Source organism: Sorex araneus, chromosome 1, assembly GCF_027595985.1.
Source record: "Sorex araneus isolate mSorAra2 chromosome 1, mSorAra2.pri, whole genome shotgun sequence".
NCBI classification, from domain to species: Eukaryota; Metazoa; Chordata; class Mammalia; order Eulipotyphla; family Soricidae; genus Sorex; species Sorex araneus.
The window spans coordinates 173,071,967-173,098,922 of record NC_073302.1 but is presented as its reverse complement, the minus strand read 5'-3'; the positions used below and the strand labels follow the sequence as shown (position 1 = coordinate 173,098,922).

The window sequence follows — 26,956 nt, the reverse complement described above, 5'->3', positions numbered from 1 at the left end:
CCTGAGCAGTGCTGGGGGTGCCTCACAAAACTCATCCAGGCCCAGAGGCAAAGCACATGAGGACAGCGTTGACGGGAGTCCAGGAGGGAGGTCCTCGGCCTGGGTCATATCCCTGGCACTGCAGGAGTGACCCGAGCACCACCGGGGGTGGCCCCCAAACCACGCACACAGAAGGATGAGTCACAGGCCTCAGGTCTCCCTGCAGAGCAGACATAGCAGCGGAGAACACTGCGCTTGGGGCCTCTGGCAGCACTGCCCCAAGCACTGCTTCCCCTGCGAAGCCCACTGCCTCACTGCCTCACCTTTGCACTGTGAAAGGCCGGTGGCCCGAGGCCTCACGTCGGCAAACCTCAAAGCCCTAAGCTCAGTCAGGGCCATGTGGGCACAGAACCAAGCAAGCAGCTGGGCAGAGCGACTGTGCAAAGCCGTTGCAGGAAGCCAAGCGCCCACTCCTAGCTCCTGGGAAATGAGGGCCCCTGAGCCCACGGCGAGGCGCCAGAGGATCACTAGCCATGAGCAGCAGTGACCAGCATCATGGTGGTCACCTGCGGCATCCTCGGGAGCCCTGGCCAAGCATCCGGAGTTGCTGATGTCCCCCCTCCCTCCAGGGTCTCCCGGTAGTGTCTCGGGCAGGACTGCGGCAGCTTTGACACAAGGGCCCCACAGCCCAGGCTGCTCAGTGACATGTCTGGGCCTGGCTGAATGAGTCATCCGTGAAGACAAACCGTTCCACTTGTGCTTTTCATCCAAAAGCAAGGATTATATTTAAATACTTTATTTTCATTTCACAAGGAAAGCAACAGTGCTTGCAGTTACACATGCCTTTTAGTGCTGTTCATATGCAAAACAAGTTGTCAAAAGTATAAAGAAAAATAAGCCTTTTCCCTTTACAAGGAAACAACACAATCTGCATATATATTATATATATACATACTATTTCCCAAATCATCCACGAAAGACAGATGATGCTACAAATTTGGAATTCCACCCACAAGCTCGGACTCCAGGAACTGGAGATCTCTACAGGAGTTTAAGTACAAAAACATAACACCTTTACAAGTTTTGAAGTTATTACTTTTGAAAGTATTGAAAGACTTTTTTTTTTTCACAATGACATGGAACACTTGGATTTAATCAAGACACAGGTAAAATTGTAAGTTTTGTCTCACTGTGATTTGGTGATTAATACAAATACTCCAATTATGTTTTAATTCTTATTTTATATACACGTACAGACATGACTGTAGTATTTTACTGATGCCTTTACAGCATTTAACCTCTGGAGCATTTAATTCAACTAAGCCATGAACTTTACTCCCTTCGAAGCACTTCACATTAAGAACTGTTAAGAAATATGTTCAGAAATATCACTAATGATGACCACTAGTCCAAAAAGATGCCTCCTTCCCTTGTATAGAGGATCAAAGTTGAGTGTGTCAGAAATAAACTTTTTTCCCCTTACATATTTAAGTAACAGTAAAGTTACTAATTTTTCAACACCAGAACCTGAGATTTTGATATGGTAAATATCTCTGCAAATTTTCTAGGATTCCTATCATTCAATGATTCTAATAATAATGATAAGGTAAACCGTTAGCATTGTACTCATTACAAATTGTAAATTTTATAACGATAAGCAGCTTAAAGAAAGGAAGGGAAGGCCGCGAGGAGGCAGAGCTATGGACAGATTTTCACACACACTTTCTTTGATGATGGCAAATGTGGACTCATAACATTTACCATGTGGTGCGTGAATGATTCACGAATGCTGAACGCAAACACACATGTCTGAACACACTGGAAGAAACACATCGCTAATGAGATCCCATGGGTCATGTCTTTGAGAGCACTTGAAGAGAGCTGGAGCAAGTGAGGCTGCAGACAAAAGGGACACAGGACATGGTGGGCCAGGCCGGTGGGGCAGTAGGGAGAGCACAGCCACCCAGAGGAGCTCTGCTAGGAAAGGTTCCCCCCAACCCCCAAGACTCTTTCCAGATTAGGTTTTGGGTCCATGGCAGTAACTCAAAAGGTTCATTCCAAAAACTGAAATGATTTTTACCGGGCACACAGCAATAATGCTACAACCAACTCTCCTAGATGACTAGAATCCCAAACAGGACACTGCTCAGGATCCTGAGCACCGAGCTGGCACTGAACTGTCCTCCTGGTATTTCCAAACTATAGCCTGTCCTTTGCCTTTTCCTCCAGTGCAAATCCATAACCTCTAGCTGTAGGTCTGATAGGCTCTCCTGACTCGCCACATTCAAGTGTCTCCTCCCATCCATGCTTACTGGGCATTAACTGCACCCCTACACCCTGTGCTGGCAGGGCACGGTGGGTCTGTAGTTTTGTTAGCTAAGGTCAGAGCCCTGCAAGGAACTGACTACAAAAGGGAAATCCTGGGGGACAAAGAGGCCAGGGATATATACATATATACACATCATGACAGTACATCTATTTACATCTTTAAGGCGCAGATCTAGACAGCTAGATGAAAGCAACCACAAGACAACAAATCTACCTGCTACTGCTGAAGAGGGGGCAGGTCGGACTGGAAGGAATGGTCTGTCATCCTACCAAGCCCGAATTTTATCAGGTTCCTCAAAGCCATGCAGAGGTCTACATACAAAATAAGATTAAGAAATAGAAAGGTATTTACATCTGTTGAAGAATACCCCTTGCCCCAAATAGTAATCCCTCAAAAAACCAAGAAACTTTGTAATTCACGGTAATTTAATAAAAAACACAAACGTAAAAATATCCACCAAATCATCCTAGTCACTGCTGCCTACAGAGGCAACATGGGCCAGAGAGGAGGGGAGATTCATTCACAAACACACATTCACAAACAGGGACACACATTCCCCACCCCCTAAACAATCCTTCCCCTTAAACAAACAAACAAACAAACAAACAAACAAACAAACAACCTAGCCCAAACGATAAAACTGTTACCAGAGGCAACTGGGGAAGGGAGCAGAGGAGATTTATCATACTCATGGACCTCCATGTTTCACTGTGTGTCCCAGAGAAAGAACTGGGTCCGAGGAAAGAACACACACAGTGCAGTGAATATTTATCTACATTAAAAATGCATGCGCGCGCGCGCACACACACACACACACACACACACACACACACACACACACCCACACAATCTACAGCTATAACCATGCACCCCACCCCACCCCCGCCCCCAGTAAAAAAGAGAACCAAACATCTATTCTACCATTGCCCTCAAGGCAATCAGGGAAGGGAATTGGGGAGAGTTTTCATAGAATCAATCTCAGCTTTCATTAAGTCCCTAAACAGCCATGCAAAGGACTCGATTTGAAACGAAGCGAACATGAGAGAGGCAAAAATACTTATATACAATAAAAAATTATGTATGTCGCCTATCAAGTTCACTCCCTATTGAAAAAATCAAAATTAGAAAGACAAAACGCCCTGAAGAAGCTAAGCCCCAAACTATGTTGGCCTATTGCCCACACACAGTGGTGGCAGGGGAAGGGACAAACACTGCACCTCTGATTTGGGTCTCTGGGATACTCCTTGTACCTATGAGTCCAAACAAGGGAGTGTTTGGAGTGAAAGAACAACAAAAAAGTAGCAAACATTTCTATACACACATATAAAAAGATGCAACACCAGAAATCCACCACTACCCTCCCACCACAAGTGTGTAAAAAACCTACGCTACAAGCAATTGCCCCCACGGGCAATAAGGGAAGGGGACAAAAGGAGATTTTTTTCATAGAATGAACCTTAATTTTCATCATGTACCTCAGTATCCCTGCAAAGGTCTGGGTACAAAATGATGTGAACGGGAAAAAGGAGCAACAAGATCTATATACATGTTTTAAAGTACATATCTTCATGGTAGAGATAAAAAATACCTAGACTACTCTAAAACTATTGCCCACAGAGGCTATAAGGAAAGGGGACAAGAGGAGATTTTTCATACATCCGGACCTCCAAAGTCATTAGTACCTGCATGGCCAGCGAGATGGGGTACAGAATGAATAAAGCCAAACAGACGCAAACACTATGTTCTAGTCACAGTGGCACATGCTCGGCTCCGAGTCCCTTCCCACCCGCCGGAAACACCAAGAAACTCAAATCACCTGCCCACACAGACACAGGGGGGCTACCCCTGCCTGTCAGCAACTACATGTCCCAGACCAGGGCTGCGTGCTCCATGACAGAGCTTCAGCGAGAGTAACCCATCAACTATCTTTCACTCATTCTCTTTGTCTGCTTGGGGGCCACAGTCGGTGGTGCTCAGGGGTTTCTCCTTGTGGGTTTAGAAACTGCAGAGGGCGCTGGGGATGGACCCCGGCTAGCCCTGCGTCAGGCAAGCGCCTCAACAACCCCACCTCTCAGTTCCCAGACTTTAAGAATTTTGTTTCACTTTGGGGATATGCTGTATTAAAGTAGTTATCCTAGTACCCACAAAGAACCCCTAGAATGAATCAACAACTCCACTAGCCACGACCCACAAGGCAAGATATAACCAAAGGGAGTCGTGAGGACTCACAGTAAACTGAACTTCAGTTTTCTGCACAGAGCCAAAACCCCGGGGAAAGGACAAAGGTTTAAGAAAGGAATTAAGTAACAGCTCACACATTTCTGTACATTTTAAAAAAGCAAGGTTGGTGCCCCTTGCACCGACATCTCTCTCTCAAACAAACACCTCAAAAATGCCTCTCTGCCCAGAAAGAACTGCCCTCATGGGCAGGCATGGAGGGGGAGGGACAAGAGGAGACAAGTCTAGAACCCTGGGGGTCAGGATGCCTTCATCGGGATGCCCAGTGAACAGAACAACAGAGAAGCAGAAGTCACGGCACCTGCCTACACCCGGCCCACACCACATGACCATCGGCTAATGCCTGCAAGCACAAGCAAGCCTCGTAACCGTCCAGACATTCACGTTTCCTGACCGGCCTCGGGTGCTATGAGAAGAATGCCGCACCGAACGAATCCAGAATACAAAGACAAAGAAGCAGCCAATTTATGGTGAGGCACATCAAGTACATGGCCCCACCTCTGACCCCCACCCGAACACGAGTCCCTACAGCTCAATCAGGCAGAAAGGAGAAGGGGAAAGTAGAGTTTTGTCAGACTCTGGGCCTCAGTTTTCATTAAGTACCTATGTATCCAGCAAAGAAGCCCACAAAATGCAGTAAAAAGAATAACAACTCCTTTGTACAAGTGAATCTTAGACACACACACACACACACACACACACACACACACAGCCTTGCCCCACGATCAGTTCGAAACAGCCGCAGACACAGCTACTCTACTGAGATACCTGCATATCCATGAGAAGGATGATGTGCAAAATGAAGCGACACTATAAAATAGCAAAAAAAAAAAAAAACAACCACTTGTATACTTAAAAAAAATTATATTCTGCTCACCCACCTCCCAATTCAACCTTTTTCCAAAATGAAAACCAACACAGAACAAACATACTTTGTAGTTATTGTCTACAAAGTATGACAAAAAGGGAAGGGAAAGTAAGAGATTTTTTAGAGAAAAATGTTCGACTTTCTATCAGGACAAAAATATAATGTGGGAAACTATAATATTTTTCAAAAGGAAAAAGAAAAAAACATTATGTACACGTAAAATATATCTGCATCCAAAAAAGACACCCAGCGCAAGCAAAGCAGCGTTAGCTACTGCCCACGCAGAAGGCACAGGGCAGCAGGGAGAGTCACGTGCCTCTGGGCATCCCTTTTCTCTCGGTACTTACGTGCCAGTGCAAAGGATGCAACTCAGAATAAAAGCAAGCAAAAGACAGCAAAAACATACACAACTGCTCAGGAGAGGGACGGACGGGTGTGTGAGGCATTCTTTAGGGATGGAATCCACCACACAGGATGGCAACAAAGGCCCAGGGCGGGCACAGCTGTGGTGCCTGGGTCTCTGGTCTGGGCCGCGTGCAAAGCAGACTTGGTTCCTGGGCACGGCACTCTGAACTCCACGCCCTCCTGCCCCCAGCACTCTGGGACAAGCATTCCACTCTGCAGGGAGGATAACTAGGCCAAGAGCAGAGGATGGAAGCACATCCACGCCCTGGGGCACTGTGACCTGGAGCCCTGAGAACAAGATGCTGTGGGTGGACATGGCAGTTTCACCGAGAACAGGATCCCCAGCCAGGGGCCTGGGGGCTGACACTGTCTGGGCTTTAATGCCCCAGACCATGGGGAACAAATCAGACCCTGAGGGCTTCCACCTTTATCACCTCTGACATCTCCAGACAAGCTTTTCTTTACCAGTTCCATCTTTCTTTACTGTCCCACAAAAACGTGCCCTTCGGGTTCCCTTCCAGCAGCCTGTCTCTACGGTGCACACAGAACCTGCCTCAAGCTCACAGCGATGTCCTGGAGGGATGCACTTACTTCAAAGCACCCTGTGACTGCCAGGTTTCCACCAGAATCACAGGGGCACATCCAAAGTCTCAGGGGCCACACTTGCCCGACTACGAGTTCCACCAGCACTAAAGTTTGACTCCTGATTCAGCGTTAGTTTTGAGGGTTTGCACTAAGTCCTGGGTGCGTTAGCATAGCACTGAAAAGGATGGAATTCTGTGGGAACCTTTGAGGTGAGACTGGACTACCTAGAAATAATTCAAAAGAGGTCTACAAATAAAGCTGCCAAGGGTGCAACCGGTATCAGGGGAATGAACGACTTTTGAGTACAAGACAGGTATGAGTACAGCAATGGGCAGGTTTCTCTTCCTTAGCCTATGCTGTGAAAAGGTTTTATTTGAGACTGCCCCCAGCCCCCTTACGGGAATTTGCTAGACGCAGAGTGAACATACATCACAGAAGCAACGCACTGATGGGTTGGTGAAATAGGAATTTTTAAGCTGATTTTCAAAGAGTACCAAAATCTAAGCTCTGTATCAAAGTGGTATTTAGTAATATAATCCGGTAGAAAACAAAAACTAAATCAAAAACCTCCTCAAAAGTTTAGGATTTTCTCTCACTCTACAAATATAAAAGCACGCTAACTTGCAGTATCGACTAAACTATCTATCACTCATTTGCCGAATCACAAGATGGATAAAGACCTATAATCACCCTATTTTCAGAAGACACTCTTGGGCGATTCTGTGATCCTCAGGATATGATTTTCAATCTACAACAGAGACTAATGTTGTTCAGAAAAGACTAAATGGGGCTGTCACACAGCAGGATGGAAGGAGGCTATCATTCAGCTTGCTCACCTTCTGAATTTTGTTATAGAAAAATATTTTGATAAAATAAAATTTAATTTTATATGCAAACCCACATATTCTCACTTAACACCTGCTGAATTAAGAAAGGCTATCAATGTCTGATCCTGTGGAGTGTTGCAAGTGCTCAGAAATGGGTAGCTACTCTTTTATGTACATAGAGGTTCTCAAACAAAATATACAAAGTACTCAGTAATTACTCAGGAAGAGAGTTTTTCGTCCAATAACTAAGGAAACACAATCTAGGTGTAAGTCTGCATAGCTCAGAAAATTCAAGTACAGTATTTCTCCTTCGGAAGGAATAAAAATGCCAGACAGTTCTGGGCAGCTTCCCTCATTTATTTTTTCTTTCCTTTCTTGGCCATTTCTTTCATATGTCAGTTTGGCCATGACAAAAAGAAAACTTAAGAAAAGAACTGTTTTTGATAGTAGAAAAAAATTCAAAGCCCACCATATTGAACTTGAATCAAATTACACCTATCCCACATTCTCCTTATTCCTTTAAGGTACTATGGTGAACTCCAAATAAAAATGTTTTTATTTTCCTCAAAGATCCTATTTTAAAATATGCTACTTCTATCATATAAAATGAAAATTCATCCATGGGTATGACTGAAAAAGCATGGTCTAGCATGCAAGAAGGCGACAAACAAATTGCAAAATTTCTTTTTACAGTGATGAAGATAAAATAAAAAAGCACTAGTATGAACAAAATAGTTGCCATAAATGTAGAAATAGTTCTCTATAATAATATAAAGCATATATACGGCGGTGTGATAAAGGTGTACAGTTATGGAGAATGACTCGTTAACCCAGTTGGGACTTTTTCTTATGATAATGCTATGATAGATGAAAAAGAAAAAGTGAAAAATTTAATCTTTTAGCCTTGTTAGCTTTTCGATACAACAAAAATTTAAAAATTCTGTAGCACCTGGCTGTTCCGCAGAAAAGAAAGTAACTTTTATAGACCTTATTTAAATATTTCCCAGAAAACAAAGGGTTAACCAAGACCCTCCTTCTGCGTAGCTCTGTGCACCTAGGGCCAGATCCCCATAGCGGTATACATTTCACTGACTTCACTGCCAGAATATTTGGTTTTGGGGCACACCCAGTTTTGGTTTATGGGTCACACCCCACAGTGCTCACGGCACACCCCTGTCTCCGTGCTCAGGGAATCACTTCCTGTGGTGCTGAGGAGGCCATCTGGGGGCCAGGATGGAGCCCAGGGTCAGCCATTTGTAAGGCAGGTGCCTTGCCCGATGTCTCAGCTCCAGCCCCACCATACTGTTCGTTGGGAGCCAGTTTTGTATCACATTCAAATGACAAGCAACAAATGGCAGCAAACCGGCAGCAGCAGGGCTGGTGGCCCCCAGTGCAGAGCTTTCCTCGCCTTACGGAGCTCCCTTCGAGATACTTTCTAAGAATTGAGAAAGAGAATAGGATTCTCAAGCAGATGCCCACCCCTCGCCCCCTCCCCCATTTGAATATCTTCAAACTAGAAAACTTAATGTTTCTGTAGATAGTTGGCATATAGGTGAAGAGAATTTTATCATAAACAACTACATACAAAGACAATTCAGAAAAGACAGATGAAAAATCCAGACAGGCCCTGAGCTAACTAGGACTCCTAGGAGTGCAAACGATTTGACAGTGATCCTGGCTTCACACTGTGGCTTTTTTTTTTCTCTTTTACTTTTTTTCTTTTGCAAAAAGCAGCAGAGCCAAAGTTATGAAACTCTCAGAACGGGTGACATCGTGAGGTGCAGTTGAACATGCTACAGCCACTTCATCAGAGTTTTCAGGTTCTTCTCCATCCACTGTATATTCAACTGAATGACTTCCAGAGCCTCCTGGACACAACGCAGTCGGAAGGTCGCCTCTGACTGGTTTTCGAAGAACGCTTGGACCTGTAAGTCACGCGCAGGCAAGACTTTCAGCAGAAGAGGGTAACAGTGAGGGGCTGGAGAGATAGCACAGCGGGTAGGGCGTTTGCCTTGCACGCGGCTGGCCTGGGTTCGATTCCCAGCATCCCATATGGTCCCCTGAGCACTGCCAGGAGTAATTCCTGAGTGCAAAGTCAGGAGTAACCCCTGTGCATCGCCAGGTGTGACCCAAAAAGCTTAAAAAAAAAAAAGAGGGTAACAGTGACTCTATTCTTCCAAAAAAGCCTTCACTCAATGGTGGCTGTGTTTTAAAAGGAAAGTAGTGGGGTAGAGTGATAGTACAGTGGGCAGGGCACTTGCCTTGCATGTGGCTGATCTGGGATCAATTCCCAGTACCATATGGTCCCCCAAACACTGCCAGGAGTAACCTTGAGCACAGTCTGGAGTAAGCCCTGAACAGCACCAGGTGTCCCCAAACCAAAATTAAATAAAATTTTCCTTTCTCTAACAAGGTTGAATTTTTTAAATTCAAAGATTAAAAAAAAAAATCCAAGTTATAGAACTAAGGATTTAAGTTAAGTTTGCCCAGTTTTACCCATGGTGTGGAATTCTTAAAAAATAATTTTATTACCGCTAAGAAAGAAATATGGCCGACTTGGCTTACTGGTGTTGATTCAAAAGCTATTCGTATCAGAGAAAAAAGAAAACTGAGTATTATTCCTCACTACCATCTGGCCACCTTGGGGAGAAACCCTATAGCAAAGCAGGCAGCGGAGGCGGCCACCACCAACCCTCCTGGGCAGAGAAGCCCACAGGCAGGGGGTCCCAGTCCCATCACCATGTCATACAACCAACCTCAGACAAATGCGTCTTTGTCGAAAATAGGTGAGTTGATCCAGCAACAATGCTTTGTATGGTGTAAGAGCCCAGGTGGAACCTGAAAAAACAAAACATGAGAGAAAAGCATGTGAAAAGAATGAGGCAGTGTTGGGGAGCGGGGTTCCTGAGGGCAAATGAAACTGTTAACAAGAGGTGTGGGGGGGTCAAGGGCAGAGTGGAGTCGGCTCCTCTCGGGAAGCCAAATCAGCCCTCAGCACGCTAATTACCCCCATGGACGAAGGGCAGGCCAAGACGGCAGGTAGGCTGGGTACTGGGGCAAACCATTGCCCCATCCGTCTATTCATAAACACTTCAGATGGGCAGAAACATGGCCTCTGTCTGGGCCTGAGCAACAGGGCAGCGGGGCTGGTCATGGCTTCTTGACTAAGCTTCCAACACACTGGTCCACAGGAGCACTTTGCAGAGCTGAGTTCCTTGGTGTCAAGCCTGTGTGCCTCCCCCCTCCCCCAGAAGGACAGGTGCTGAGGGAGCTGGATCTCTCAGTGACTCGGCCCTTCCAGCTCCAGGGTCCAAGGGTGAGGGAAGCTGGTAATTCTCTGAGAAACTTACTTCTGCACAAGCTTACTCCAGTTTTCCTTGACAAAATCCCAAGCCAGGAGGTATCCAGGAAAATGCCGGCCCACCTTTCGGATGATAAACGACAGCTTCTGGGTCCGGATGGTATCGCCACTGAGGCTGCTGTTCATTAACCTAAGAGCAGAGAAGATTTTGCTGCAACATAAGGGGAGGCCCTAACAAACTCCTGATTTGACTTCAGTAGGCAGGTGTACTATGACTCCTGAAAAAAATGGGGCCGTGTGATGTGAAGATAAAGATGTATTTTGGAAAAATTTTAATAATCAACATTTTATCAATACTTAATATGTCCTAGGTAATGTTCTTAACTCTTGCCATAACAATGCTTCAGGTAGGCCTTTGCAGGAACTGCGGAGATCAGACAGTGGATAAAGCTCTTGCCCTGTATGCAGCTGACCAGGGGCCACCCCTTTGCTCCTCTCACAGTACTCTGAACAACGCCAGGAGTGATCCCTGAGAACTGCTGAGTGTGGCCTCAAAATAAAAAATTAGAAAAAGAAAAAACTCAAAACAAACACCCAACCCTCCTCCCCAAACCAAACAGTTCTTTGCTACCAAGCCCAGCTTTTGAGTTTAGAGGCCACGTCACCGCCAATGAATATTCCAGGCTGGCACTGGAACAGAGCAGTTTACATGAACTCTGCTAAAATACCTGCCAACAGCAGGAAACACAGAAAGCAAGGGGTCAGACAGTGACTGTAACAGGTGGGAAAATAGCAGCTGCCCAGCAGGACACGGTGCTTCCATCAGTGAAGAGAGAACCCGCTAGGGACCCCAGGGCTCACAGAAACCATGGAAAGCAGTGCTAGGAGCCAGGATGTGAGGCTCACAGGGCCAGAGCAGCCACTGAAAGGAGTGTCGGAAAACCCGGTCAGTGTATGCAGATTCACGGAGCAGAGCAGCCTGTGAGCAGGCAGGCGCAGAGACACAGGTGGGGAAGAGCTCAGCAGTGAGGCCCTGTTACTCTGCAGGGAACAGCCCAGCAGGGTCTAGCAGGGCTCAGGACATCTCTGGGACACTGAGTACCCATCTGAGTAAAACCATCCAAAATAAGCACTGAGGCCAGGCCCCTCCATCCAGTGAGTGTGAAGACACCCTCAGATTTCCTCATCAGTTCCTGGCTCCCTCTGGGGACTGGCTCTGTGTCCCCAGAGGGACCCTGTGATGGCTAAGTCTGGGAAGGCCAAAGAGAGAGTACAGGGGCTGACACGGTCTCTGCCCCTGGCACCACAGGGCCCCGGCTGCCCGAGGGGTGGCATCACGGGGTGAGGTGCCCGGTTCCTTGGGCCTGGTACTGAATGTGGGGAGCCACAGGGCGAGCATGGGGTGTCCGGGCAGCATCCCTCAGAGGCCATGGTGCCCTGCGGCCACAGCTCCGTCTCCGCCACTGCCTCAGACTCCCGAGCATCGCCGAGGACACTCATGAGCACAGCCAGGAGTAGCCCCCAGCACCTCCAGGTGTGGTCAACCTGTCCTGGGCCTCCGAGGCAGCTGTAGGGAACCTCCCCCCACCCCGCCCCCGTCTGCCAAAGCCACATGCAAGTGTGACCACAGAGCTGGCGCATCCCATGTGCTGAAGCACACACATCCTGAGCACAGCTGGGCAGGGCAGGGCCCAAACGAGAGGACAGGGCTCAAGCCCCAAGCATGTCTGAGAATGAAGGCAGGAGGATGCTGGGGCACCCAGAATGCCGGCCCCGTGGGCAGGTGCCTTGCGTCTGCCCCGAGGTGAGGTCCAGCAGCACCGCACTGCCCGGGTACACCTGACTGCGCCCCACCCCACGGCACCCCCTCCCACAGAGATTCCCCGTCGCTCACTCCTGGGTGCTCACATACCAGTAGAGCTTCCGTACGTCGTCTGAGCTGGCCAGAGCCTCCAGCACTTTATTCTTCTCCATCTCTGAGGTCATGGAGACGTACTTGCTCTTGAGGAATGCCCAGCCCCGCTCAGTCTTTGCTCCGACCTTCAGCACAGTGGTCATGACATCGGTAGGGAGGCTGCAACCAAAAGCCACATGTGAGAAGAACAGAACAATTCCCGATGCCTGAAGTAAGACAGTGACTAACAGTGGTGGTCTGGGGGCCAGGGAGGAAGCACCCGTGTCTTTACTGTGGCCATGGAACCACGGAAAAGGACAACTGCGTGGTTCCAACTATTCTGGTGGCAGGGTTTTGAAGCAGCTGGGTTCCCTGCAGCACAGAGGGGAGTTCCGGGGTCCCTGCAAAGCAGCAGGTGAGCAAAGGCTCAGCCCAGGAGGGCAGGATGGAGGATGCGGGGCACTGGAAAGGGGCCCAAGGACGGGCAGTGTGTCTCAGCCTGGCTCTCCGCCTCCTCCTGATGCTTCAATATCCCGGAGCACTGAGCAGCATGGATGACCCGAGATGACCATCCATACCAGAATCAGGTCAATGAGATGTGGAGAAAGGGAAGCATCATCAGTGGGAATGTACGCATAATAGAAAATAGTAAGGAACTTCTTTTTTTATTATTTTTTAAATTTTAATTAAAAAGTCATGATTTACAGAGTTACTGATAGTTGAGTTTTTTTTCTTTTTCTTAATTTATTTTTCAATTGAGTCACCGTGAGAACAGTTACAGGGCTTTTAGGATCGAGTCTCAGTCATACTATGCTCAAACACCCATCCCTTCACCAGTGCACATGTTCCACCACCAAAAACCCCAGCATACCCCCCCTCCCACTCCCCCTCTGCCTGTGTGGCAGATGATTTTCACTTTACTCTTTCCAGTAAGGAACTTCTTAAAAAATTAAAAATAGATCTACCAGGGCCAAAGAGATGGCCCAGTGGTCAGAGCCATGACAGGTGTGTACACATGACAGGGGGAACCCTGCAGCACTCAGGACCACAATGCCATGTCATAGTACATTACTGAGGCCAACTACTGAACAATCTGTCAGGTTGAAGAGCTGAGTACTATGAAGAGTGGCCACCAGGGCCCACTCAGAGCACTGCCTGGGGCTCCCAGAAAAGTACAGCAGAGACACAGAAGGGCCATATGATGCATCAGTATCACTGCAAGGCCTGGGTATTTACAGGATGGAAAGCAGCTTCTCGAAGAGACATTCTCCACCCATGTTCACAACAGCATTATTCTCAATAGCCAGAAGGTGGGAACCCAGGTGTGTGAATGCACGAAGAAATGTAGTAAGTACACATAGTGGGCTATACAGGAAGGAAATTCTGACAGACACCGCTCAGGGCAGACCCTTGAGGATAAGAAAGAAAGTGAAATAAGTCACTCATAATAGGCCAAATACGGTATGATTTCACTAACACTTGGTATCTGGTGATCAAACTCAGGAAGCAGAAGCACAGAATAGGATGGAGGCGGCCAGGGGCTGGGGAGGAGTAAACGGGAATGGTGAACGGGCGCTGAGGTTCAATTTTGCAGGATGGAAAGGTTTTCCTGTCTACAGTAAGGGGATGTGCTCAGACCACTGAGCCTGCTGGCCAGAAAGATGGAGCCCTCCTGGCTAGGAGTACGGGGACTCTAAATATTGTCAGGATGGAAGCATGGCCAGCTGTGTACAAGGCAACCACCTTCCCCCTGTGCTACCCCCGCAGGCCCCCCAGTTTTTGCAGGCTCACGAGACACAAGATGGTGGCTTCAGCGTGTGAGCCGAATAAGGGAAGGGATGAAGGATGGGCCCTTGCGGAAACGCATGTCACCTGTGAGTGCCATTGGCTGCCACCCACTTCTCAAAGTGCTTCATGGCAATGTCTCGGCAGTCCCCCAGGTTGTGGGTGCAGGCGAACTCCAGCAGGACTGTCCGAAGCTCGCGGGCAGACACTGTGCCCTCATCAGTCCAAGTCTGATGCTGGATTCGGTCTTGGAGCAATTTAAATACTCTGGTCTGGAGAGAAAAAATAAATTACAATGGAGCAGCGAGAGTTAAGACACCGGGAACACCAGAACAATTCCAGCTTGCAAATTTTACTCGAGGCGAAAGAACGAAGTGGGCACAGATATTACTCCTCCAACCCAGGATCCTGCAGTGAGAGGCTCTCTACACACTAGGGGACAATGCTGGTTGGCGTACAGAAAGAGGAAGCGTCCACGAGGTCAGGAACATCTCTTTGTGTGTGGATGCAGCTGCGCTGCTTTCCTGCCAAATTTTCATCTACAAACACTACTCAAAGTTGGAACTTCAAGACCTCATATCGCCAAAATCCCCAAATCGATACAGAAACAACAACTTCTTTAGCGATGGGTAAATGCTGAACTATTCCAAATATGGTATTAGAGGGATATTTAAAATACTAACTAGTTGGATACCGTAACAAGTTAATCTAACTAAATGAGCAAGAAAATGAGGTCCATAGGGAAGACGGTTATTTTTAGTATTTGTTCCCCATCCCCTATATTTTAATTAAAACCTTTTTCTGCAGAGCCAGGGACTGAACCCAGGGCCTTGCAGAAACAGGCGTATGCTTAAACACAGCCTCAGCCCCAGCCTGCCATGGAAATGAACTCTTCGAACCTACAGAAAGTCATAACAGTAGTGTGATACCCATACGCTGTTCATCTATATTTGTGGAATTTTAACACTCTTGTATTTGCTTTGTTTCCATGTGTTAATATGACACACATTAATGAAATGTTATTTGTAACTTATTCTCATGTGGTTCAACTAAAACCAGAAAAATAAATGTGCATGTATTTTTTTTTAAAAGTATGGCTTCATTAATTTTCTGGTTTTAGCTGAACCACATGAGAATAAGTTACAAATAATGCATTTCATTTATAAATACTTAATACACAATTCTCAGAAATAAAAATATCCTATATAACCACAATACCTTATCATACTTATGAAAATCTAGCTCTTCAAGCAGTAGGACATTTGTCTTGCATGCATCTGACCTGGGTCGGATCCCCAGCTTCCCATATGGTCCCCAGAGCCCACCAGGAGTGATCTCTGAGCCCGGGGTAGGTCCTAAGCATCACTAGTTGTGGCCCAAAACCAAAGAAAATAAAAAGAAGAAGAAGAAAAGAAAATTTAGCTGCTTAGTAATATCATCTACTATTCAGTCTACTGTTAAGGTTCCTTCTGATGAGATCTATTCTTAAATGCATGCTTATGGTATGAAACAACAACTACAGATTCTTTTTCATCTCTACCCGAAATGAAAGTGCAGAATTGGTCCCCCGTACATGTAAATATATTCAGGTTGCCAGCTGCAGTGCCCTGGAAAAAGGGAACACACAGGACCCTGAAAAATCTGCAGTCCCGAATGCCACAGAATACAACACAAATTCTAACACAAAAATGCTTAATTTTCTAGGCATGGCCGGCATCGGAGAATAAAAATGAAACACTGCCAGACCTTCCACACCCAGAGTTCTCCACACAGGGCCTTTGCCCACTGAATGTCTCCATCTCTGAGGTCTGCTACGAGCAAACCACTGAATAGCCATGACCCTCAGTCCCCAGCCCACACAGGAGCTCTTCGCCCAGCGAGGCAGGGCCTGTGTGGCAGGCACCGCGCTCTTCCACCGGATGTCCTCTGAACCAAAAATGAATGCCGGCTGCAGAGTTTTAAAAGGTTGCCGGCACTTCTCAGTGGGTCTCTGAATATGACTTTGTGGTGATAACTGAGAGTGGAAAAAAAGAATCTGTAAAGGGGAAGGACTCAGAAGCAACAACTATTTGCTTCTGCTGGTCTGCTACGAGCAGCAAGGTCGGCAAAGACACCTCAAGGAATGTGCGCCTGGCAAAGCTCCCAAGACCCGGATGCAGAAATCCTGCCAGGCTGACGGGCACTGAGATGCGAACAGGTACCCAGGCCACACTGGCATGGGTCGGACTGCAGCCTAACCACGTGGACACCAGTGCCAGAGCAGATGGCCCCATGGACTGAAGGATCAAAGAGATGGAAAAGCTTCTCTTTACTTGCAAATAGAAACAAAGCAAGAAAGGGCAAGGATTGGGGGAGGAGCAGGCAGGGACTATAAACTTTAAGCATCATTCAAAAAAAGAAAGCAGCAGTGATGGGAGTTTAGACAGAGCGCATCCCCAGCTTTGAGCTGGACACTGAGGCGAGGTCATCTCCTGGGGGCTGCTTTATTGAAGTCCCCAGGGACAAGCGCACCTGTGACCCCCGAATCAGTGTCTCCTGGGGATCGCCAAAGCAGTTCATCATAAAGGCACTTCAAATGAGAACAGACTCAGTCATTTTATTTGAAACAGAAATTTTCTGTTTTTAGAGATTTTCTGCTGTTATTAAACACTATTTTTGTAAGTGATGCTCAATTATTCTTATTAATAAACTATAGCAGGTGGTTAAAACTATTTTTCCTTTTAATTTTTTTATTATTTAAAAATTATTGTTATTTTATTAATTAATCACCAAGAGGGTACAGTTACAGATTTACGTATTTTAATGCTTGTGTTTCAGTCATATAATGCTCGAGTACCCATCCCTCCACCAGTGCCCATTCTCCTCTACTGATGACCCCAGTATCCCTCCTACCCCCATCCCGCCCCCCCACCACCCAACCCCACCTCTGTGGCAGGGCATTCCCTTTTGTTCTCTCTCTGCTTTTAGGTGTTGTGGTTTGCAATAGAGGTATTGGGTGGCCATCGTGTTCAAATATTTTTTCTTTTTAGAAATAAAATGAAACCTATTTTCCATGGTTCTACATCAGTTTTTTTTTTAATTCAAACTCGCTGAACAATAGAAACCAACACTCCAATTTTATAAAGTGAATCAGTGAAGTGGGGGAGAAAATAGATCGATAGGTTACTCAACCTTCACTGTGGGCTGTGCAAAACAGCACAGAAAGGTTTACAGCATGAAATGGAGAAAGATCTATTGTTTATGGTATGTATTACATTCTGATTTACTGCTCTAATTTTACACGGATATGCTCAGGCAGTTGCTCTTTTTGAGTCAGCCGAGCTTCTAAAAAGTGAACTATCAGCTTTCATGGGTTTATCCCCACCAATCCCTGATCTGAAAGAGAGACAGAGTTGTAAGTAATGAAACAGGAGTAAGATTGGGGTGCCAGCTAACAAAATGCCCAACACTGTCACAACTCAAACCCGTCTCAGACTCTACTGACTGCAACACCACAGCACACATACAGTACGTGAGCCCCAGCGAGGTTGCTGTGAGCTGTAGCCTACAGAACAGACTAACTGACATACTGCTCTGGTGACCAAGAGCCCCGGTCCTAACCACTGATGCAGCATCGGGGGGTTGATGCAGACCCAGAGATGCAGCATCCTAATCTCTGCCAGCTGTGCACCTGTCAGTACCAGCTCTTATTACTGTGTTGCTTGGGAGCCTCACTCATGAGCACACACCTCATGCTCTGTGCTCACGAGTCATTCTTGGTGGTGCTCTGTGCTCATGAATCCTATGTGGTACCGAGGATGGAAACAAGGCAAAATCTCTTTTTAAAAACATGCAAAAGGTCTTACTTGCAAGGCAAGTGTCATAACCGCCATCTGACCTTCTCTCTGCCCTTCTTTTGAGAGTTTTGATGCTGGCAGAAAAAGGATTTAAAGAGGAAGCCTTTCTCACTGGAAGGACGATGCTAACTGTGAGCTGCCGAGTGAGAGAAGATGTACAGCAGCAGAACCGCCCAGATCTTAGACACACGCAAAGCCTCCCACTCTTGCCCTCCAGCCATCTGTTCCCTGGACCTCACTGGGAAGCATGTGGCTCAAGAACACCAACCTGCCCAGGACACTGGAACCCTCATCTGGGATGACGCGGCAGTAGTAGCCGAGTGTCAGTAACAGCAGGAAAACATGCAAAATGTCTTACTTCTTCAACTGAGCTGCAACTGCTCTCAGAACAGAGTTACCTGGGAGTAACTGGGAGTTCCTGGACGGAACTTCCAGGAATTCTGCCAGCATCAGCCTAACCTAGCTAGGCGGCAACTGAGAACTGATATTCTGCTTCCTGTCCTGTAACGCCCGGTGCCAATGCCATCCCTGCAGAGTGTGGGCATGTGCACCCACGATCTTCACTTCGACTCATCTGGGCTGATACAGGGCCTCTCAGCATACAGCCTTGTTTGAGGAAAGAGTTTACACAGACGCCATCAAGTCAGCATGAGTCCTACTAGATTACAGTGGGCTCCTGTCCCAGTCAGTGTCTGATGCCCTATAAGAACAGGGAAACAGCAACTGAGAAAACCAGGGAAAAGGCCATGTCAAAGAGAGCAGAGACAGGGGTGATGCAAGGACAGAGTTAAGGAACGGCATAGTCTGCTGACAACTGTTGAAGACAGGGAGACAATGGGGACCAATTCTTCCCCAGGAGGAAAAATCTCTGCTTCCAACACCCAGGCTTTGGGCTTTAAGCTCCCAGAACCATGAATGAACAAATTCCCTGCTGTTCCAAGACACCATGGTTATGGCCTCATGGCAGCTCCAGGAAACTGATGTGCAACTCCACGCAGTTCAGATCTGGAACAGCACTGTAAGCAACCAATGGAATTACAGAGCCTCACGAACAAAAACGTATGCTCCTGGGCCAGCTAGACCCATAAACATTTCTCTTTTAGACAGAAATGTTTATGACCACCTCACACCTTTACGCACGGTCAATTCTAGATGGATCAAATATCAAAATGCAGAAGATGCACCAAACACAGTTTCCAGAAAGTAACAGCAGAGCTTTGATTGCGGAAGGCAGATTTCATGCACCGAGAGTCCATGCCGGCAGAGAGAATACAAAAGCAATCCATCATAGGAAAAGATTTTTGCAAACATATGATTAATAACAGAAATTTTTTCTTTCTTGATTTTGGGCTACAGGTGGCTGAGCTCAGGACTTGCTCCTGGCTTTGTGCTCAGGAATCATTTCTGGAAGAGCTCAGGGGACCACACAGCATGTTGTGTTGCACAAAGCAAGCACCCTACCTGCTGTACTATTGGCCCCGAACAGGTAACTGGTGTTTTTGGTTTTTTTTTTTGCTTTTTGGGTCACACCAGTGATGCACAGGGGTTACTCCTGGCTCATACACTCAGGAATTACTCCTGGCGGTGCACAGGGGACCATATAGCATGCTGGGAATCGAACCCGGGTCAGCCGCATGCAAGGCAAACGCCCTACCCACTGTGTTATCACTCCAGCCCCTGGTTTTTAAGGGAAATTGTAATAGTCACAATGCCAAGACTCCTTTAGACATCCACTGTATCATCAATCAAATGTCAGGATCAGTAAAAACTTTTCATACCAACATCACTAATCTTTTATAATAATCACAAGGAAATTAAATGGGAAAATTACAATTTAACAATATAGCTTTTTCAAACATTCTTTTTACATAAAATGAATGTTTGAAATGCCATGATTTTAAAGAAATCTTAACTTTTATGTGACCCTGTGTTTGACATCAGTGTCAGGAGTCTACACATAGGAGGGGCCGGGGGAGGTCTCTCCTGGTGGTGCTTAATGGACGAGGTGGTGCTTGAAGGCACAAGGCAACGAGGACGGGGCAGAGTGGGCACTTACTACCAGTCTGGAGGCAAGATCCTGATGTCCCAGTTTCTCAAGAAGGTCATAGATGAGGCCTGTCTGGAACAGGGCTTCCGTGATGGGCGCAGTGCAGTTTTCACTGCCAAGATAACCAATCAAATCAAAGGCCTTCTCAAGAGGTACCTTGCCTAGGCTGAAGTATGAAAGAACAGAATAAGTGAAAACTGCGGACAGGGCACGTGCCAGCTCGATGGTGCATCTGCAAGAACTGGAACTGAAGCCTGGAGTTTTTTAATTTATAAAATATGACTACCTATTACTGCCTCTGAGTCTGTGTGTAACCCAATGCCACAAACAGATTTTTGGAGTATGAGAAATGACAGCCCCATTTTTATCCCATGTCACTTGCAAATTGCTACTGACTTAGGAACAGAATCATAGCCTCTGAAGTGAGAAAGATAAGGAATACTAATTTTGCTTATTTGTTTTTACTTATATTTACCAGGTGCGATCAGGGGGCCTAAAGATGATGTGAATGAGGGAGAAAAGTAACTTTTTTTTGTCTGCATGAGTATTTGCCCAAGACCACTATGAATGTGTATGGAGGGGGCATTTCCTTGGTCTGCTGTGTTGCGGTGCCATACCCGACAGTGCTCAGGGCTTACTCCCCACTCTGTGCTCTGTGCTCAGGGATCACTCTGGCAGGGCTCAGCAGATCCCATGGGATGTGGGGATGGAATGCGGGTAGGCTGCGTGCAAGGCAAGTGTCTGCCCTGCTGTCCTGAGTCTCTGGCTGCGGAGAGACAGCTGTGTTCTTAAATGAACCATTTCACAGAAATCGCAAATGATGGCAAAGATGATACAAGACAACTTAGTAAAACATAAACACAATAGGAAGGTCAGTTGGAGGAATCCTTTCTAATGTTTCCTGGGCCTTGGACCCATCACCAGTCTAAACTTGGGGTCTTTCTCTTTACAGCTGTCTACACACCAGGTCATAGATGCCCTTGGAGCGGAATGGCCGAGGCAGTGGCCAGACAAGCAGTTCTCAGGGGCTCCAGCTCTCAGAAGCCCAGCGAGTCAATACTCAACACTTCAGGTGCCCAACAACTGTTACGTGAAAGAGATTCTTCCATAAAAGAGAACAAAGCCTGAACTCTTTGGGAATTTATTTAGCAAAATATGTGTCTGGACTATTGGAACTAGTCTTAAAATATAATCTAAGATTTTCTATTTAACAGTTCAGTATGTTTGTACCCAGTATTTCTTTTTTGTTTTAACCATTCTAAATTTTTTATTAGTGAATGTACCCAATATTTCTAAGTAGATTATAGAGCCCCTATTGGCAAGGAAAATGTCTCATATATTCTTTCCGGTACTCCAAAATGAATCTAACCTAACAGGCAACAGTACAATTTTTAAACAAGTTTTCCTAGAATGCTCTTTTCCTCAGTAATGGTAAAAGCAAAAGAGAATCCAAACCAGGGCTGGAGGAGAGGGCCCGAAGGACAAGAGTGCACGTGCTCGGGGGCTTGCATGTGCCACCTGCCCACGTGATCCCCAGGGCCAACACACTGCATTGCTGGGAGCTACCTCCAGCACCCGGAGGCCGAGCGCCGGCCCTGAGCATGCGGACATACCCAGCCAGCTCAAAGATGTTGTTGATGAGGCTGGCCCGGTCCTGGTCACTCAGAACAGTGGGGTCCGCGTGCAGCTGTCTGATCAGTGCGTCCCAGCCAGCCTCGTCATAGTGCACGATGTAGTAGCCGCTCATGTCGGTGTTGACTTTGATCCACTCCGCGTCCACTGTGAGATTGATGATGCCTAGTAAGGACCAGAAAGAAGAGAGAGGAGGAAAGAGGGTCAATGGACCACTAAAGGGATGCTCCCTGCTTCGGAATTAATGCACTTCCATACCCAATTATTCTGCCAGCATTAAGTGTCTGCTCTCAAGCGCAGCTATTTCCAACAGAGCTCACCATCACTGATTCACGAGCAGTGATTTGCCCAGTGGTGGCCAAGACAAAAACACAAGCCACCTGCTGCTAGGATTTGGATGACCTAAGGCAGTCACATCACCTGACACAATGCCCCCCTGACAGGTACACGACTCATCACCACAGAGGCACGTGCAGGAGAGCACAAAGAGGAAACGCCCCCCTGCCTCTGGGACATTACTTACAAGAAACAACTTCTGAGCTGACACTCCCAGGAGAAGCTGGTAAGAGCCAAGAGAAGAGGACCTGAAGCCGGGGGCCAGAAGCACTCTCGTGCACGGAGGCTTCTGCACAGAGAAGGGGGCGCTCGCCTGCCCACTTCTGCAGGAGCCAAGAGAAGAGGCCCCAGGGCGTGGGCTCAGCCTCAGCAGCTTCTGTCCTTTAGCAAGTTTGGGACTCAGGGACAAGGTCACTGGCAAGGGTCAGAGAAAGGACGGGCTGGAGCGATAGCACAGTGGTAGGGCGTTTGCCTTTCATGCAGCCGACCCGTGTTCGATTCTTCCGCCCCTCTCGGGGAGCCCAGCAAGCAACCGAGATTATTGAGCCCGCACAGCAGAGCCTGGCAAGCTACCCGTGTGTATTTGATATGCCAAAGACAGTAACAACAAGTCTCACAATGAGAGCTGTTACTGGTGCCCGCTCAAACAAATCGATGAGCAACGGGATGACAGTGACAGTGATAGTGACAGTGACAGAGAAAGGACAGTGAGTATGGCCTTACACGAAACAAAATCGTAACGAAAGTCATGTGATCCAGTCAGCAAAGTAAAACTTAGGGAAGAATGAAGTCCTCGTTAGGTACTAGATAAAACAGCTGGGTTAAAATAACTAAATAACTGAAGCAATGCACACTTTGCTAGCTACACCTATGCACTGAGAAAATTCCTGAGACATGTATAGCTTATTATATATTATATAATTAATTAGCATATTATGCTTTGCAATTATAGAAAATGCTTATCTTTTATAATTTAAATTATACTTATCCTTTACAGCCATACTTATAAAAATTTAAAATTAGTATTAAATATTTATAATTAAGCATTTACAATGAATGATATAAAATCACAATTAACATACAATTACTATCACTGTAGCACTGTCATCCTGTTGCTCATCGATTTGCTCAAGTGGGCAGCAGTAACGTCTTCATTGTAAGACTTGTTACTGTTTTTGGAATATCGAATGCAATGAGTAAGGAGCTAAAATCCATGTGATTGAGACAGACTTAGCTACAAAAGCTGATTGAAGCCATGCAGCAATGATGAAAGTCCCTAATCTGACGCTGGGCTGACCGCAGCATGCAACAGTAGCATCAGCACTGCTGCAAACTTGGAACCTCCCTGACACCGGGACTGGAGCCAACAGCCCTGCCGGCACCAATCCCAGACCCTGGGGATGGCTCAGGGACAGAAATCCTGCCCTGAAGCACAAAGCCCCAGAGTCGGACCCCCCGCATGGCTCCCGGGGTCTTGTGGACACTGCCCCAGGATGGGGGTGAGTGCCCAAGGAGAGCCATGAGCTCTCCTGAGGGGCTGACGAGGCACCTGGGCTGCATGGACGTGGCTGCTGCAGGTGGCCACTGCCCAAGCCCCTCTACTCAGCGCCTACACGCTCCCACAGGCACGACCAAGTGAGTGTGGCGCTGTCATGGAAACAATGACCGCAGAGGAACAAGAAAGCAAAAGCTCTTTTTTCCTTCTGGGGCGGGGCGGGAGGGTGTGCCTGCTGGTGCTCAGGTCTCACTACTGGCTCTGTGCTCAAGGATCACTCCCGAGGAATCAAGCAGGGTGCCAGGAATTGAACCCGGATTTGCCACATGCAAGGCAAGCAACTTTCCTGCCTAACTCTAGTATCTCTCTGGCTCAGATGAAGTGCTCTTAGCAACAAGCTGGAATCAAGGACAGAGGCTTTCTCTATTCCTCAGGGAATGGTTCTACGCATCTGGAGGTTTGCCTCCAGATGACCAGACTATAAGCTCCTTGACTCTGCACTTCTGTTCACTGCTAATCTCTCTATCCCTAGAATACTGTTATTATCAAATGCTCAAAAAATACGTGGTGAAACTACATTGTAGTCGAAGGCCATGTGGGGGAAGGGAGTTGCGGGCTGAATGAGGGCTAGAGACTGAGCACAGCGGCCACTCAACACCTTTATTGCAAACCACAACAGCTAATTAGAGAGAGAAAACAGAAGGGAATGCCTTGCCACAGTGGCAGGGTGGGGTGGGGGGGAGATGGGATTGGGGAGGGTGGGAGGGACACTGGGTTTACGGGTGGTGGAGAATGGGCACTGGTGAAGGGATGGGTTCCCAAACTTTGTATGAGGGAAGTATAAGCACAAAAGTGTATAAATCTGTAACTGTACCCTCACGGTGATTCTCTAATTAAAAATAAATAAATTAAAAAAAAAATACGTGGTGAAGGAATGAAAGAATGAAACATCTGTATCATGGTAAATGGATTCAACTCAAAGTCAAATAAGGTTTGTATATTTCTATGATGCAATCTTCCCCTTTAAGAGTGAAAAATACAAATTTCAAATTTATGACAGAAAGAATATTGGATTTGGAGAGATGGCACAGTGGGTAGGGCATTTGCCTGGCACGAGGTTGATCCAGGTTTGACCTCTGGCACTCCATATGTCCCTCAATCTCTTCAAGAGTGATCCCTGAGCACAGAGCAAGAAGTAAGCCCTGAGTGCCACAAAGTATGGCCCAAAACCAGAAAAAAAATTGTATTAGTAAAGAAAAATAATCTGATTTTTTTTTGGGGGTCACACCCAGCGTTGCACAGAAATTCCTGGCTCATGCACTCAGGAATTACTCCTGGCGGTGCTCAGGGGACCATATGGGATGCTGGGAATTGAACCTGGATCGGCCGCATGTGAGGCAAACACCCTACCCTCTGTGCTATAGCTCCAGCCTCATAAAAATAATGTGATCTTAACTATTTATTGCATATACAAATATTTCCTGCCAAAATGTTTCTATACATTGATTTGCTTTTTCACATTTATGTTTATACTGTCATTTCTTTTACTTACCAATCTATTCCCTGCCATCTTCCCACTATTTTCATATGCCAGGTTCAAGGATCTTCAAAAATTCTATTTAAAGGCCTACCAAAGTTTAGCAACTAATTTCTATTTGGATTCACTTAGACTTTTAAAATTTTCACTGTTATCACTCGTTCTGTAGTGAAGGTTTTCAATTTATACTTCATTCCATTCATACTTCAGAAACACATTTAAATCCCTAATACCTTAAGTCTTAGGGTCTGGCAATCTCAAAGGCGTACACTGTCAAGTTGTATCAGATTCCCTTTTGGCCACACCCAGTGGTGTAGGGATGAAAGCTGGGGTCCCTGCATGCATAAAACATGGGACCCAGTCTTTGGAGCCACCTCCCAGGCCCCTTACCAGATTCCTATAATGCCTTCAATTCTACTGAAATCAGAAAAGACTAAAAAGACAAAAGAGTAAAAACTGAAATGGTAAAAGATGCTTTAGAAGAGTCTTAACATGACATATCAGATAACCATATTCTTTCTTCATTAAAAAATTTCATACTGAGTCAGGGTGTGGCTCAGTGGTAGAACATATGTCTTCCACATGTGGGGTCTTACACCCGGTCCCTGGGACACCACCCCAGAAGAAAAATCTACATTAACTTCTATGTTATTGCCGAACCATCAACTTTAATAGGGTTTTATTTTTTCCCTTTTCTAAAGCAAGCTGAAAGAAATACTTTGTGATAGCAACAGTAGCTGTTCAAGTCAGAGCCATTTTTAGCACACCTAATCCTAATGGAAGAGACTTTATCATAAGCTAATACAAAAATATCAATGTGCTCCAAAGTCCCACGGAGCTTTCGTCCAAAGAAGAACCTTGGAAAGACTAAAGAGCTCCAGATCTTCCTTTCTGCGAAAAGGGAGAAGGAAAACAAAGCAATTCTCCCTCTGGGTGAACAACAAACATACTCAAAGTCACGAGGATCTGGGCTAAAGGGCAAAGCGCCCGAGGTAAACTAGCCAAGCCCCGGTGGGAGCAGGCTAGAGCACAGCGGAAGAGGACCCGCAAGAGGAACTGTCATCTGGACGACAGAAGATGAAGCCGAGCATCCAGCAGCACCAAGAGGAGAGAGCTACCCAGGGCCCCGTGGGGTCAGGGTGGGTGACCTTCCGGAAGCCTAGCAGCCACACCTACTCCCACAGTCCCCGCCACCACATGAGCTCCTACCAGCCCTGTGCCAGAGGCTCATAGATAAACCCCCAAAGAGATCAAGGAGCCATAAAAATTTCTTGGTTACCTATTCTAGACTGAGAACTGCAGGGCCACCTGGGGAGAGGGTGGCCAGCTCCCCGCAGCCACTCCCCTTTCTTGCCTCCCCCGAAAGTCGCTGCCCCCCCTCTGGCCAGACTCTACCACCTCAGGACTGAGCTCCACAGAGATTCTAATCTGCCAAAATTTTCAGATATATATATATATATTTTTTTTTTTTGGGGGGGGGGTGGTGTTTTGCTTTGTTTGGTCTTGGCTGAAAACTCCAGGCCTTCTTGGGGTTGGTATGGGCAACCTCCCCATTTTGATTATTTTGTTAGCCATTTATTGGTAACAAGCAATATAAAATAAATTATCGTGGACCTGCTATAGAGGTAGGCTTGAGGGATGGTTGGGAAAATGGAGACAACGGTGGGGGGAAGGTGACAGTGGTGGTGGGATTGGGGTTGGAATAGTGAATGCCTGTAATGAATCACCATGAACAACTTTGTAAATCACGGTATTTAAATAGTGCGGGGAAAGAAAGAGGAGAGACTCTTCATGTGAAGAGTCACCCCACTACTCTCTCTCAAGTAGTCTCATGATCCAGAATGTGGGATCTGAAAACCACA

The 26,956-nt window shown here is 46.6% G+C and overlaps 1 protein-coding gene across 3 annotated transcripts in view; it reads right to left on the bottom strand.

Annotated features, from left to right (window-relative positions):
- Nucleotides 1–759: 759 nt before the first annotated feature.
- Nucleotides 760–26,956, bottom strand: part of LNPEP (leucyl and cystinyl aminopeptidase) — a 111,527-nt gene continuing 85,330 nt past the window's right edge. For all 3 annotated transcript variants that reach the window (XM_055123817.1, XM_055123810.1, XM_004613090.3), the window contains exons 12-18: nt 21,708–21,891; nt 20,104–20,260; nt 14,299–14,483; nt 12,445–12,606; nt 10,582–10,722; nt 9,988–10,069; nt 760–9,156 (exon numbers count right to left, since the gene is read on the bottom strand). In XM_055123817.1, the coding sequence (XP_054979792.1) occupies nt 9,025–9,156; nt 9,988–10,069; nt 10,582–10,722; nt 12,445–12,606; nt 14,299–14,483; nt 20,104–20,260; nt 21,708–21,891 (1,043 nt within the window). In that variant the 3' untranslated portion in view covers nt 760–9,024. The remainder of the gene's footprint in view (nt 9,157–9,987; nt 10,070–10,581; nt 10,723–12,444; nt 12,607–14,298; nt 14,484–20,103; nt 20,261–21,707; nt 21,892–26,956) is intronic.